Raw genomic sequence first — 13,467 nt, forward strand, 5'->3', positions numbered from 1 at the left:
AATAAATAAATAAAATAAGACCATTTTACAGCAGATATTATACAAAATGTACTCAATTAAATTGATTCTATTAAATGCAAAAATTTAGGGGGGGGGGGGGACAGGCTAATAATAGTTGATTGTCTGATATCCTATTTCCTATTTCGACACAGTATAGCACATCTAGGCTATAGACATTTCATAATATACACTGCCAAACAAAGACATCAAATAACTTAAAAACATACATTAGAGATTCAACTGCTTATTCTATGCGTTAAATTAGTTTCTTGAGTGATCTCTTTCCTTAAGGCACAAACTTGTATCTCTGTTGTAATGTGTGTTCCCTTTCAAAAACAACCTTCTGCAATTGTATACCCTGAGAAATCGTGATTGACACATCCCAGCGACCCGCCCTCGCCGCTTTGTGATTGGCGATCGGCGCATGGGGGCGTGTCCACTCGGCTGTCGTTTATACTCAGTGCATCCCACTGCACGGCGCTGATTTGTATGAGAAAGGCTCTTCTGAGCAGCACGAATGTAGAAAACGCGTTTACAGCAGGTCCTTTTTTTTTTTTTTTTTTTTTTTTTTTGGGGTTAACAGGAGTTTAGATTATTTAAAGGCAGCTTTATGTTGGAACAAATCGCTGGAGCGAAAAAAAGGAAAGGGAATACAAGACGCCTGCATTTATTCCCTCAGCCATGTTGCCTGCGCCCGGCTGAGGTCTATTCATTCTCTGAATGCAAACCAACCGCGACTCCGTGCCAAACAAGTGAAGCGGAGATGGGTCTGTTCTTCAAGATCTGAACTGTTTCCAGCGCTGCAGTCTGTGTTGACAGGGGGAGGGGGAGAATGGAGTGCTACCTGTTGGGGATTTACCTGTTCCTCGCGCTCGCCCTGCTGTCCCGCTCGAGCGGCACCACGGCCAAGGACATCACCTGTCAGGAGATAGCCGTTCCTCTGTGCAAGGGCATCGGCTACAACTACACCAACATGCCCAACCAGTTCAACCACGACACGCAGGATGAAGCCGGCTTGGAGGTGCACCAGTTCTGGCCTCTGGTGGAGATCCAGTGCTCTCCGGATCTCAGGTTCTTCTTGTGCAGCATGTACACCCCCATATGCCTTGAGGACTATAAGAAGCCCCTGCCGCCGTGCCGGAGCGTGTGCGAGCGAGCCAAGGCGGGCTGCGCCCCGCTCATGCGGCAGTACGGCTTCCCTTGGCCGGATCGAATGAGGTGCGATATGCTGCCCGTTCAGGGAACACCAGACACGCTGTGCATGGACTACAACCGAACCGACTCCACTACAGTCTCGCCGGTGCTGTCCAAACCCACCAACCACCCCAGCAAAGCCTTTAATCCACACACAAAGAAAAGCGGGCGACCCAAAGCGAGTAAACCCTGCGAGCCGGGCTGCCAGTGTCGCGCGCCGATGGTGGTGGTGAACAGCGACCGACACCCGCTGTACAACCGCGTCAAGACAGGTCAGATCCCGAACTGTGCCATACCGTGTCACAACCCGTATTTCACCCAGGACGAGCGGACTTTCACGGTCTTCTGGATCGGACTCTGGTCGGTGTTATGCTTCATATCCACCTTCGCCACCGTCGCTACATTTCTAATCGACATGGAGCGCTTTAAATACCCCGAGCGCCCGATTGTTTTCCTCTCGGCGTGTTATATGTTTGTGTCGGTCGGGTATATCGTGCGATTAATTGCCGGACACGAAAAAGTGGCGTGCAACCGGGAGTATGACGTGGAGCACATTCACTACGAGACCACCGGTCCCGTGTTGTGCACCGTTGTGTTTTTGTTAATCTACTTCTTCGGGATGGCCAGCTCGATATGGTGGGTCATCCTCTCGCTCACCTGGTTCCTCGCGGCGGGCATGAAGTGGGGCAACGAGGCCATCGCGGGCTACTCTCAGTACTTCCATCTGGCCGCCTGGGTCATCCCGTCCATGAAGTCCATCGCCGTGCTCGCGCTGAGCTCGGTGGACGGCGACCCGGTCGCCGGGATCTGCTACGTGGGCAACCAGAACTTGGACAACCTGCGGGGCTTCGTGCTGGCGCCGCTAGTGATCTACCTGTTCATCGGCACCATGTTTCTTTTGGCCGGATTCGTGTCGCTGTTTAGGATCAGAAGTGTCATTAAGCAGGGTGGCACTAAAACGGACAAACTCGAGAGGCTGATGATCCGAATCGGGATCTTCACGGTGCTCTACACGGTTCCCGCCACCACCATCGTGGCGTGCTACTTCTACGAGCAGCATAACAGACAGAGCTGGGAGATCGCTCATAACTGTTCGTGTTTGTTGGAGCAGGAGATGAGGAGGCCGGACTATGTCGTCTTCATGCTCAAATACTTCATGTGCCTTCTGGTGGGCATCACCTCTGGAGTTTGGACCTGGTCCGGTAAGACCCTGGAGTCCTGGAGGAGTTTCTGCACGCGCTGCTGCTTGGGCAGCAAGGGCTCCGGTGGCTCCATGTACAGTGACGTGAGCACGGGGTTAACGTGGAGGACCGGGACCGCCAGCTCGGTGTCCTGCCCCAAGCAGATGCCTTTGTCCTTTGTCCCAGGTGTGACAAAAGAAAGCCCTGTTAATTGTTAGGGGGTCTCTCTCAGTCGTTTGCATACAGATGAACGTGTTGATGGTTTCTGTTAGCGGACGAACTGCTCGAAACAATGCGGCGATGCAGAAACAATTACCTCTCGCCAATTCCACTCTATTGATATGGACATCGGTCATTCTTAAGGAGAATCCGGGCATTACATGTTTCCTAGTGGAGTAACACCTGTCCCCAACTTGCAGCATTTCGTGTCATTTACTTTTACACGTTGTTGGAAGACGAGATTTGAATTGTCTGAACAATCAAAGATGGTTTAAATAAGTCGTAATGTTTTAGTGTCCTATTATCGTTAATGTTATTATATACGGGTTATTTTTATTGTTAAATGTATTTATTCAAAATTGTAAATGGTGTATAAAAGATGATTTATAAAATTATTGTAAATATAGTATGCCAAATATGACTTTTATTTTAACAATAAACTCTTTTTGAAGAATCTGAATTTCCTGAAGTGCTGCTTTAGTGCTGAGGGTTCTTCTGGTGATGTGTGCTCCGCGTCGGCTCTTTGTGGTCATTCCATTGAAGATGCTTTTGTGGGAGAAACTCTTTCTGAGATCGTCTTTGAGAATCTCCGTAATTGTTGAATCCTTCATGTGCTTGCTACTTAATTTACTTAAAGGGGGCTGGGGGATGGGGTTTAAATGCAGGAAACTGGTCCTTTTCATCTGGGGAAACTTTGATCTTTCTTTTAAAGTCTACAATAAAGATTACATGATAGAACCTTTAGACTGATGCGCCAAGTTTTTTTTTTTTTTTTTTAAATGTCTAATTTGAGACTTTTGTCTTTTGATCTACGTTATATAAATTATTTGAAGCTCCAGGGCCCCAGACATGTTTTGTTTTGAACACTGTTAAAAAAGCTTTTTGAATTTCAACTGTATTAACAGTAACACTCACAGAGACAGTGAATGAAGAACTACAGGTGGTTCCTGTAATCCACAGAGCCTTTTTGTGAAACTCCATTGGAGCTTCTGAGACAAAGAAAGACACTGAAATTGTTGCAAAATGGTGTTTGTCTCATATTACTGCATGTTAATTATTATTAATATTTTTTTGTAACTTTCAATGGGATGTCTTGTTGCAATATTTCTGTGTATTTTAAGCGAATGTAAAATGGTCAGCATACAACTAAACCAATCAGTCAACTAATTTCATATAAGGAAACCGGAGTGCTTATGTTTAATTACTTTTCTGATACAGAATTAGTTTAAACGTTTCATAGGGATATTTGGTAACACTTTAGAATAGGTAACACTTGTTAACTATTAACTACGACATTAATTTGCAGCTTATTAATAGTTAATAAGGTAGTTGTTAGGTTTAGGTATTGGGTAAGATTAGGGATGTAGAATATGGTCAAGTAGAATAAGACATTAATATGTTCTTAATTCGCACTAACACATGGCTAATATTCTAGTAATATGCATGCTAATAAGCAACTAAAAAGTTTTACCTATTCTAAAGTGTTACCTGATGTTTTATTTTTAAATGAGTTGACACACTTCACCATTCTTGTTTAGAACTTAAAAAATAACTTGCTGTATGTCCATCAACACATTTACACACACAAAACATTATGGTGCATTCATAATACTTTGGAAGAGAAGGTAAGAAAAAATGGAAACCAATGCATGCTATTTAAACCATCTATTAAAAAAAAAAAAAAAAAAAAACAACAACTAATAATTATAATAATTAAAATTTCAGAGTTCATTCCACAATAACTGTTTTTTTTTCTGTGCTATGTCTCTATCTAGCGGTCAATGTGAATAATTACAGATACTATTTACAAAGTTAACTTTAGGATTTTAACGTCTAATTGTAAATATTGTAATAACTGCATATTATCAGATACTTTCTTAAGTTGTTTTCACCTAATAATTAGTTTGTAGCTGTAATTAATGTTCACATTTCTACACAAATCTGTGGGCAATAGGCAAGGACATAATAAGTACATTGCATGAGATCAGATACCTTTTTAGCCTGTTAGAAAGTCTTGAAATGTTAAGTGTGGGTATAAACTTGTAATTTCTTTATTAGCCTATTTTTATTTGCATTTATATATTATTACTTGGGTGAGCTTATGAATATTATGAATAGCAGTTAAGACTTTAGACTTCTATACAGCACACAAACGTCTGCAAGATGCTTGTTAAAGATCACTTAATCTGGAAAGCTTCTGCTGTGTACAACCCTCTAATTCATTCTGAATCATAAACATCTTAAAGACATCTTCTAAATGTCTGACATTATAGGAAGCGTCCTATAATGCAGATGAGCAAACACAAAAAAAAAAACACATGCAGATGTCAAATAGACGTCTCTGTGATGTAACTCTGCTAGAAGTATAGTACTTGTTATTCAGTTCGCTTCACAGAAATACTAAAGACAACTGAGTGACAAATATTATCTGAGAAGCATTTCCCAAGAAAGTGCTAATGCTCAGAAAGCAAAAATCAATAGCAATCCAATGTCTGGACTTTTTATTCCACATTAGAGAAAAGAAGACGCATCACGCACCTGCTGCTGAGAACGCGCACAGGAGGAGCTCAGGAGAGTTCTAACAGTTCGGACACTGCTGAATCAGAAGCAACAAACTATATAAATACTGTTCAGTTTCTTGCACAGAATCATCATTTTGTGTCGTCACACATCAGCGTATCATCACGAGCCGCAGGGTTTAATTTCTTTAAAAAAAAAAAAAAAAAAAATATATATATATATATATATATATATATAAATATATATATATATATATATATATATATATATATATATATATATATATTATTATTATTATTATTATTATATTATATTTATTAGATGTGATTCCCATCCACTTAGATTATAGAGTGATAGACTGCAACGGTTTGTGTTAAAATATCTTGTTTTGTGTTCTAATCAAGAAACAAAGTCACCTACATCTTGGATGCCCTGTGAGTAAGCAGATAAACATCAAATTTGATTTTTTTGGGTGAACTTTCCCTTTAAGTTCACGAGACCGTAGGGTGTCTCATTTGTTATTTTACCTTAGTTACAAAAACATATTTTTATTTTACTATTAGATCTCACCTTGAATATTTCACATCAAGAACAAACTGAGTGTGCAGTGTTCAAATAAAACTTTCATTTCGTATTTCTTTTAAAAACAAAATGTGCACTAACATGTATTAATTTAGTTGCAATATGGTAAACATTTATACAAATCTAAATCTTATGCACTGTCTAACTTTACAGTGATTAGAGAACAATTCTCATACCCCAAAAGAATCGAAATGATAATTGACAAACTGTAACTTTGTTGTAGTCTTTAAAAACACCATTAGCTTTCCTGTATGGTAATGCTATGCAATGGTGTACAGTAAAAAGGTAAATTGTATTTTAGAATGATTACAATTACAGTGAAGTTTTAGTATTACAGTAGGCCTGCAGACAGTATATTTATATTAACAAATATATAAAAATACATTCCCTGAGTCTCCTGAAGAAATATCAAAAGACACTCAGTCTTGAAATAACTTACAGTATTGTTCAAAATAATAGCAGTACAATGTGACTAACCAGAATAATCAAGGTTTTTAGTATATTTTTTATTGCTACGTGGCAAACAAGTTACCAGTAGGTTCAGTAGATTGTCAGAAAACAAACGAGACCCAGCATTCATGATATGCACGCTCTTAAGGCTGTGCAATTGGGCAATTAGTTGAAAGGGGTGTGTTCAAAAAAATAGCAGTGTCTACCTTTGACTGTACAAACTCAAAACTATTTTGTACAAACATTTTTTTTTTTTTCTGGGATTTAGCAATCCTGTGAATCACTAAACTAATATTTAGTTGTATGACCACAGTTTTTTAAAACTGCTTGACATCTGTGTGGCATGGAGTCAACCAACTTGTGGCACCTCTCAGCTGTTATTCCACTCCATGATTCTTTAACAACATTGCACAATTCATTCACATTTCTTGGTTTTGCTTCAGAAACAGCATTTTTGATATCACCCCACAAGTTCTCAATTGGATTAAGGTCTGGAGATTGGGCTGGCCACTCCATAACATTAATTTTGTTGGTTTGGAACCAAGACTTTGCCCGTTTACTAGTGTGTTTTGGGTCATTGTCTTGTTGAAACAACTATTTCAAGGGCATGTCCTCTTCAGCATAGGGCAACATGACCTCTTCAAGTATTTTAACATATGCAAACTGATCCATGATCCCTGGTATGCGATAAATAGGCCCAACACCATAGTAGGAGAAACATGCCCATATCATGATGCTTGCACCTCCATGCTTCACTGTCTTCACTGTGTACTGTGGCTTGAATTCAGAGTTTGGGGGTCGTCTCACAAACTGCCTGTGGCCCTTGGACCCAAAAAGAACAATTTTACTCTCATCAGTCCACAAAATGTTTCTCCATTTCTCTTTAGGCCAGCTGATGTGTTCTTTAGCAAATTGTAACCTCTTCTGCATATGCCTTTTTTTTAACAGAGGGACTTTGCAGGGGATTCTTGAAAATAGATTAGCTTCACACAGACGTCTTCTAACTGTCACAGTACTTACAGGTAACTCCAGACTGTCTTTGATCATCCTGGAGGTGATCATTGGCTGAGCCTTTGCCATTCTGGTTATTCTTCTATCCATTTTGATGGTTGTCTTCCGTTTTCTTCCACGTCTCTCTGGTTTTGCTCTCCATTTTAAGGCATTGGAGATCATTTTAGCTGAACAGCCTATCATTTTTTGCACCTCTTTATAGGTTTTCCCCACTCTAATCAACTTTTTAATCAAAGTACGCTGTTCTTCTGAACAATGTCTTGAACGACCCATTTTCCTCAGCTTTCAAATGCATGTTCAACAAGTGTTGGCTTCATCCTTAAATAGGGGCCACCTGATTCACACCTGTTTCTTCACAAAATTGATGACCTCAGTGATTGAATGCCACACTGCTATTTTTTTGAACACACCCCTTTCAACTAATTCAACTAATTGCCCAACTGCACAGCCTTAAGGGCGTGCATATCATGAATGCTGGGTCTCATTTGTTTTCTGAGAATCTACTGAACCTACTGGTAACTTGTTTGCCACGTAGCAATAAAAAAATATACGAAAAACCTTGATTATTCTGGTTAGTCACATTGTACTGCTATTATTTTGAACAATACTGTAAATGCAGATGTAAAAGGACAGTGAATAATTGTCCATCTTCAGTCATGAGTTGTGTGCATGTCTGGCCACTAGAGGGAATGATCTGTCCAGGTTTATTAGGGTGTTACATATGTCACTCCATGGCAGGTTTTCTCAACCCTGTTTCTGGTGGCATACCGACAATACAAATGTTCCTAATCAAAAACACCAGATTTGACTCCTCAGACCATTACTGGAATCTGAATGCCTTGCATTTTGAGATAAAGCAGTTCATGTTTCAAGATGTGTAATATAGTTCTCTGCCCTTTTAAGAGGAAGTGTGATTTGGTCAGGTAATGGAATTAAAACAATGCAAAAGAGTCAGTGACTTCCAAATCATTTGACATCAGAATAAAGATCCCTAGCTGCTTGCGGCAAAGGGCAACAACAAATCATCATCAGTGATGTATAAGGAAACTTCGTAAATAGGCAATCCCAGAAGTCCCTGGTGTGTTTAATGAGACACATGACATGAGGCATTGTGGGGACAGGAGGGCTGCAGTCTGGGTGACTGTCCAAAGCCAGCATGATTTATCGTTTGCATGTAGCGGCTTGCTTCGTAGAGTCTGAAAGGCGCACCTCATCTTGCTCTCGTGTTACACCGGATTATTTTAAGTGTTTGTTCTAAAGCTCCGAACCATGCCCCAGTGGGTCCTTGAAATAGTGTTACAAGCTACCTCCATAAATACGAAAGCAGCCTGGGCAGTAATTGCTTTATGATGGGGTCCAGTTGACTGACACTCGACAGTTCCTGAGATTTTGCAGGCTAGAGGATTTTGGAAGTCCTTTAAAGCACCTTCGTACCTTCTGGGTTGTTCTTGCTTGGCGGCCGACCCTTCTGAAGCAAAACGTATGTCAGTCTTGGCTTAACCTCAGAGACGCTGGGTGTTTTGCAACAAACCTGTTTTTGGAAAGGCCTTCAGTGTCCCTTGATTGTAGCAGGGGGAAGGCAAGTCAAGGTCCGTCTGGTCTGTGAAAGAAAGACAGAATGCGCTAACACAAACATCAGTGGCAGGTGGATACTTGTCGTGTATGTCTGTGTACTTTATTTGTTTCAGGTGTGAAGCTCGATTGGAGAGTCCGCCTGTCAATCAGCTGACATAGGATGCTGACGTCTGGGATCGCGCCACCAATCGCCTGTCGCCGGGTAGTTTATGAATGGCTCTAACTTCAATGGTGGCGGTGGACACAGACTCTGGGTTGGGAAGAGAGTTTGCACACTCTGTGAAGACGGTCTTGTTTGAGAGACCAGTCTGAGCGACTGATCATTGTTTGGAGCTCGCTGCTTTTGTGATCTTAGATCAGTTCTCTTTTTCTGTGCTTGAATGTGTTTTGTGTTTGCAGCGCTTGCTAAATGTTTGTTGCTGTCATGAAATCTTCATCTCAGTTCATCGTTCAACATTGTGTAGACTGACGGGAGAGTTTGTGAGTCAGTTAAGCAGGTCGCGACTTACATTTGCACACGTAGTTTACTGAGATGTGTTAGATGCACTAGTGTTAGTAGTGGTGCTCATTTTGTATGTTTTTGTTTACAGTTAGTATAGTTTAATCATAGCGTCTTGTACGCTGAATATGTTTATTTCTACCTTTTTTGTTGATAGTTAGTTTAGTTCTTTAACTTTAGTTAAAGGGTCTTTTTTGTTATATTTAGTTTTTTTTTTATTTAAGCACCACTCTCTTGCTCCTTCCTCTTCCCCAGATTGTCTGTTGATCTTAAGTATACAGTTTGGGGATTTTAACCAATAGGGCAACTACGGAGACCCCTTTGGTCTTTGTCAAAAAAAAAATATATAACTAACTCGTGGCCTAAAGATAAGTTAAATCGTGGCCTCAAGATAGTGAAGTGTCTGACACATGGACCCTTTGTTATTAAACTGTACCCAGTACTGTAGTGCAATGTAATACTTCACATTCTGTGCAATATTATCTGTTTTAATATTCAGTGTAATATAATTTGCTGCAGTTCTGTTTCTATTTATTTACTAGTACTAGTATCTTGAGGCAACGAGTTAACTTATCTTGAGGCGACGAGTTAGTTATATATATATATATTTTTTTTTTGACAAAGTGGGACCAGAGGGGCTCCGTAGGCAATTGATCCTCCATTGAAAAAAAAAAAAAAAAACCTGCATGCAGCAGCTGTTCATTTAGCGTCTCCTAGTGAGCGATACATGCTCATCATGACACAAACATTCTCCTAGAACTCACACTCAGTTAACAGATCCATACGAATCATGCATGAAATAGAAACGATAGCTTCATGTGCTTTACAGATGAATTTGAAGTCTTTATTTATTCAAATTTAGGGGTGCTCCGATCACAATCGGCAGATCATTATGCGCATCTCGTCAGTAAAGCCGGTTTTCTAATCAGCGGTTAATTCCCTCAGGTGTGTGATTTCACATAGGGCAGCTGTTACTACACAGAGCCGTTGCTAATAGAGAAGATGCGCAAATCCACTTAATTTTCAGCGTTTTTTGGCGCATCTTCTCAGTTAACAACGCCTCTGTGTAGTAACAGCTGCTCTATGTGAAATCACACACCTGATGGAATTAACCGCTGATTAGAGAACCGGCTTTACTGACGAGATGCGCATTAATGATCGGCCGATCGTGATCGGAGCACCCCTATTCAAATTGTCCAATAATACATAGTCTTTGACTCGGTAATACAAGTTCATGATCCGATTCGTGAACAGATGATTCTTTTGAGTCAATCTTTTAAAATGATCATTTATCTTGTTGAACAAAACCAGTTTGGAAACCAGTGTTTCACAAACTGGATAGATCTGAGGTGCAGGGCTCGTAAAACCGCTAGCCAGAGACCCTGTTGTGATTTTCAGTCGGGCTCCAAAATATATAATATATATATAATATAATATATCTTAAATAGTGATATAAAATTGCTAACTTGATTCACATTATTCACTCGCTTGAAGGGGTGAAATGGAACGTAGTTGATCGTTTGCACTTGTTTCTAAATCTTGCCGATTCAAACGTTTTAAACAATTTGCACGCACTCATTCAAAGCACGTGCTGAGATAAGCATTTCAGACAATGCGCATACACAGAATTAATTCATCTTTCACGTATCATAACTTCTGACTGAACACATACACACACAATTATCTCAAAATAAATGGCTCTGTAAGTATTCTCATAAAAAACAGTCGGTTATGTTTTAAAGTGAACTTATACTGCTCAGAGAAATTTGCTGTACCGGATAAATCTGTCTCTCTCTCTCTGTAAATGTGACGACGTGAAAGGGTGCGTGCTTCAAGATACGTGATGGAGTAGACCAAACTAAACAGGCAGTGAGGGCAAAACACTCATGCAAACAAAACACACTCCTTGTCAGCCGCGTGATCGACTCACTGATTCATTTGCATAGAAAAGAGATGTAATATTATGATTTCCGTCATTAAAAAATAAAAATAAAATTATATATATATATATATATATATATATATATATATATATATATATATATATATATATATATATATATATATATATATATATATATATATATATATTTGTGTACTGGTTGGGCCAGCCCACGTTGGCCAGAGGCCCACCGGGAAAAGTCCCGGTGCTCCAGATGGCCAGTCCGCCCCTGATATCTAATAATACCTCTCATTTCACCTTGTTTCTCCAAGCAATCTATTCTAATCACGTCTTTTCTTCTTTCAATGCTTCAAAATGAAAGCTAAAAGTCAAATTCTTAGTCATCTGGCGAGACAGTCAAACCCATTCCGACCTCTTCTCTTGTCCATCTCCATTGCAAGTTGGTATGTCCTCACCGGTGGTCATTTCTACCAGAGTATATTGCCCTAATCTTCTGGTGCACACAGCTGTTGCTCCTGAGACATCAATTGCACCTTGAGTAGCTAGTTTGTCTCTTTGTGGTGGCGGTGGAGGTTTGAGACGACTGCGTTTGCTAACTTTAATGGATCTAGGAGTCCCCAAAGGCCCTCTGGGGCACAATGCCACTTCACTGCCCTCTCTTACCATCCCCTCTTCTTGGTTGGGTTGGTAGCTGCTGCTATCATCATTGTTGTTGGAGCCAGGCATTCCTCCAAGTCTTGAGGTTGGTGGAGGGTCATCAACCAAAAAAATGGAAGCAGCTTCATAGCCACTTGATTTTCTGGTCCCTCTTTTGCCGTAACCTCCTGGTCCCATCACATCTCGAGTTGGCTGGATGCTGGCGTCCACTCCTTGATTTCCATTCCCTGACAAGTAGTACTGCTCCTCTGCGTACATCTTCTCTACTAGCATCTTTCCTTTGCTTTTTTGCCTCACGGAGCGCATGACGCCACAAATTAGGTCGCACACATTTAGCAACAAGGACAGAGTGGCTGCCCCCAACATGAAGTTCAACATGATGGTTTTCTCAGTGGGTCTAGAGATGTAGCAGTCCACTGTTGTTGTGCAAGGTGGCTGCTGACACATGAAGCGTTTGGGGATTTGGAAGCCAAACAAGTAATAATGTGCAGCTCCAAATCCAGCTTCTATAAGTATCCGAAGCAACAGATGCAAGATGTAGGCTCCTGTGAAGTACTGCACCTGGCCCTTCCCAGCTTTAACAACAGTCTTACAAAGAGATGATTTTCTGAATGGTTCTTGATGGATCTTATAGATAGAGTCCGCTTTTATGGACTCAGAAGTTCTGCTATCAGCAGTCAGTTTGTGGATCACATAAGTGACAAACATCATATAGGGAAGGCACAGGGTGGTGAGCTGCACCAGCCAGAATCGGAAAAGGGAGAGAGGGGCAAACATGTCGTAGCACACATTGGCACAACCGGGCTGAATGGTGTTACAAACAAATCTTTCCTGCTCATCCCGGAAGAGGGGATAACCAGCAAACAGCAAGATCAGGATCCTTAGGAATATCACCAGGACAAGCCATGCTTTCCCTAAGGAGCATAAACACACAGTTCTTTGTCAGTTTGACTTAGCATTCATAATGTTCCTTTAAATTGGTCTAGAAATTTACTTAATGTCAAGTTAATTGAATAAAATTTTGATGAATGGAACTTCGATATTACTTTAATGACAACATATAAGATATGCCCCAATGTTGGCAGGGTCATATCAGTTTTGCATTTGATTTCCAACTCTATATCAAACTCTAACTAACTCTAACAGATGTTTCTGTGAAACATTTTCAATGTACAGATGTGCTATCTTTCAAACAAATGTTTTGAAATTCAAATACAATGTCGTTTAGACATTGAAGTTTTGCACTTAAGTGCTCAATCGCATTTGGAGCTACTGTATGAATGCGTTTGAAAATATCGGAAGCGTGTACATACCTATAAGGGTGACGTTGTGGTTCAGTGTTATGAAGATAATTTCAGATGCAGTCTGTTTAGCCATGCCAGCAGATTTAGTCCTCCAACCCCGGAGACTACTGCACAGAATATCCTGGTCAACTCACAGCCCACTTGATTCCACACAAGAAACACTATTTTACAGTCTGTATTAAACTCAGTCCAAGCAGGCATTTAGAATAAGCGCTATTTACAAGCACTCAAATTCCTGGTCAGGTCCTACACAGCAGGTCAGCTGAAATCCGCAACAGCACGACTCACGCGTGTCCACCAACCTGGTTTCCCATCTTCCCTCTGCTTCTGTCCTGACAACAACTGTTCTCAGACAACAGAAGACGAGAGATG

At 40.7% G+C, this 13,467-nt stretch overlaps 2 protein-coding genes across 2 annotated transcripts; one reads left to right on the forward strand and one right to left on the reverse strand.

Moving 5' to 3' along the window:
* Positions 1-497: 497 nt before the first annotated feature.
* LOC113066053 (frizzled-8-like) lies at positions 498-3,320 on the forward strand. The gene has a single exon (XM_026237649.1). The coding sequence runs from the start codon at positions 833-835 to the stop codon at positions 2,591-2,593; it is 1,761 nt and encodes a 586-aa protein (XP_026093434.1). The 5' UTR covers positions 498-832; the 3' UTR covers positions 2,594-3,320.
* An 8,210-nt stretch (positions 3,321-11,530) lies between these two features.
* LOC113065929 (gap junction delta-4 protein-like) lies at positions 11,531-13,168 on the reverse strand. Its single transcript, XM_026237464.1, has 2 exons — positions 13,105-13,168; positions 11,531-12,705 (listed from the first exon to the last, which is right to left on the reverse strand). The coding sequence occupies exons 1-2, from the start codon at positions 13,166-13,168 to the stop codon at positions 11,531-11,533; spliced, it is 1,239 nt and encodes a 412-aa protein (XP_026093249.1).
* Between the last annotated feature and the right edge of the window lie 299 nt (positions 13,169-13,467).

Source organism: Carassius auratus, chromosome 49 (assembly GCF_003368295.1).
Source record: "Carassius auratus strain Wakin chromosome 49, ASM336829v1, whole genome shotgun sequence".
NCBI lineage: Eukaryota > Metazoa > Chordata > Actinopteri > Cypriniformes > Cyprinidae > Carassius > Carassius auratus.

Bases quoted from the DNA above. Each gene is read 5' to 3' on its own strand.
- LOC113065929 (XM_026237464.1), bottom strand. From the start codon at position 13,168: ATGGCTAAACAGACTGCATCTGAAATTATCTTCATAACACTGAACCAC. The intron at 12,706-13,104 runs GTATGTACACGC...TATGCTCCTTAG, and splicing joins CCACAACGTCACCCTTATAG to GGAAAGCATGGCTTGTCCTG.
- LOC113066053 (XM_026237649.1), top strand. From the start codon at position 833: ATGGAGTGCTACCTGTTGGGGATTTACCTGTTCCTCGCGCTCGCCCTG.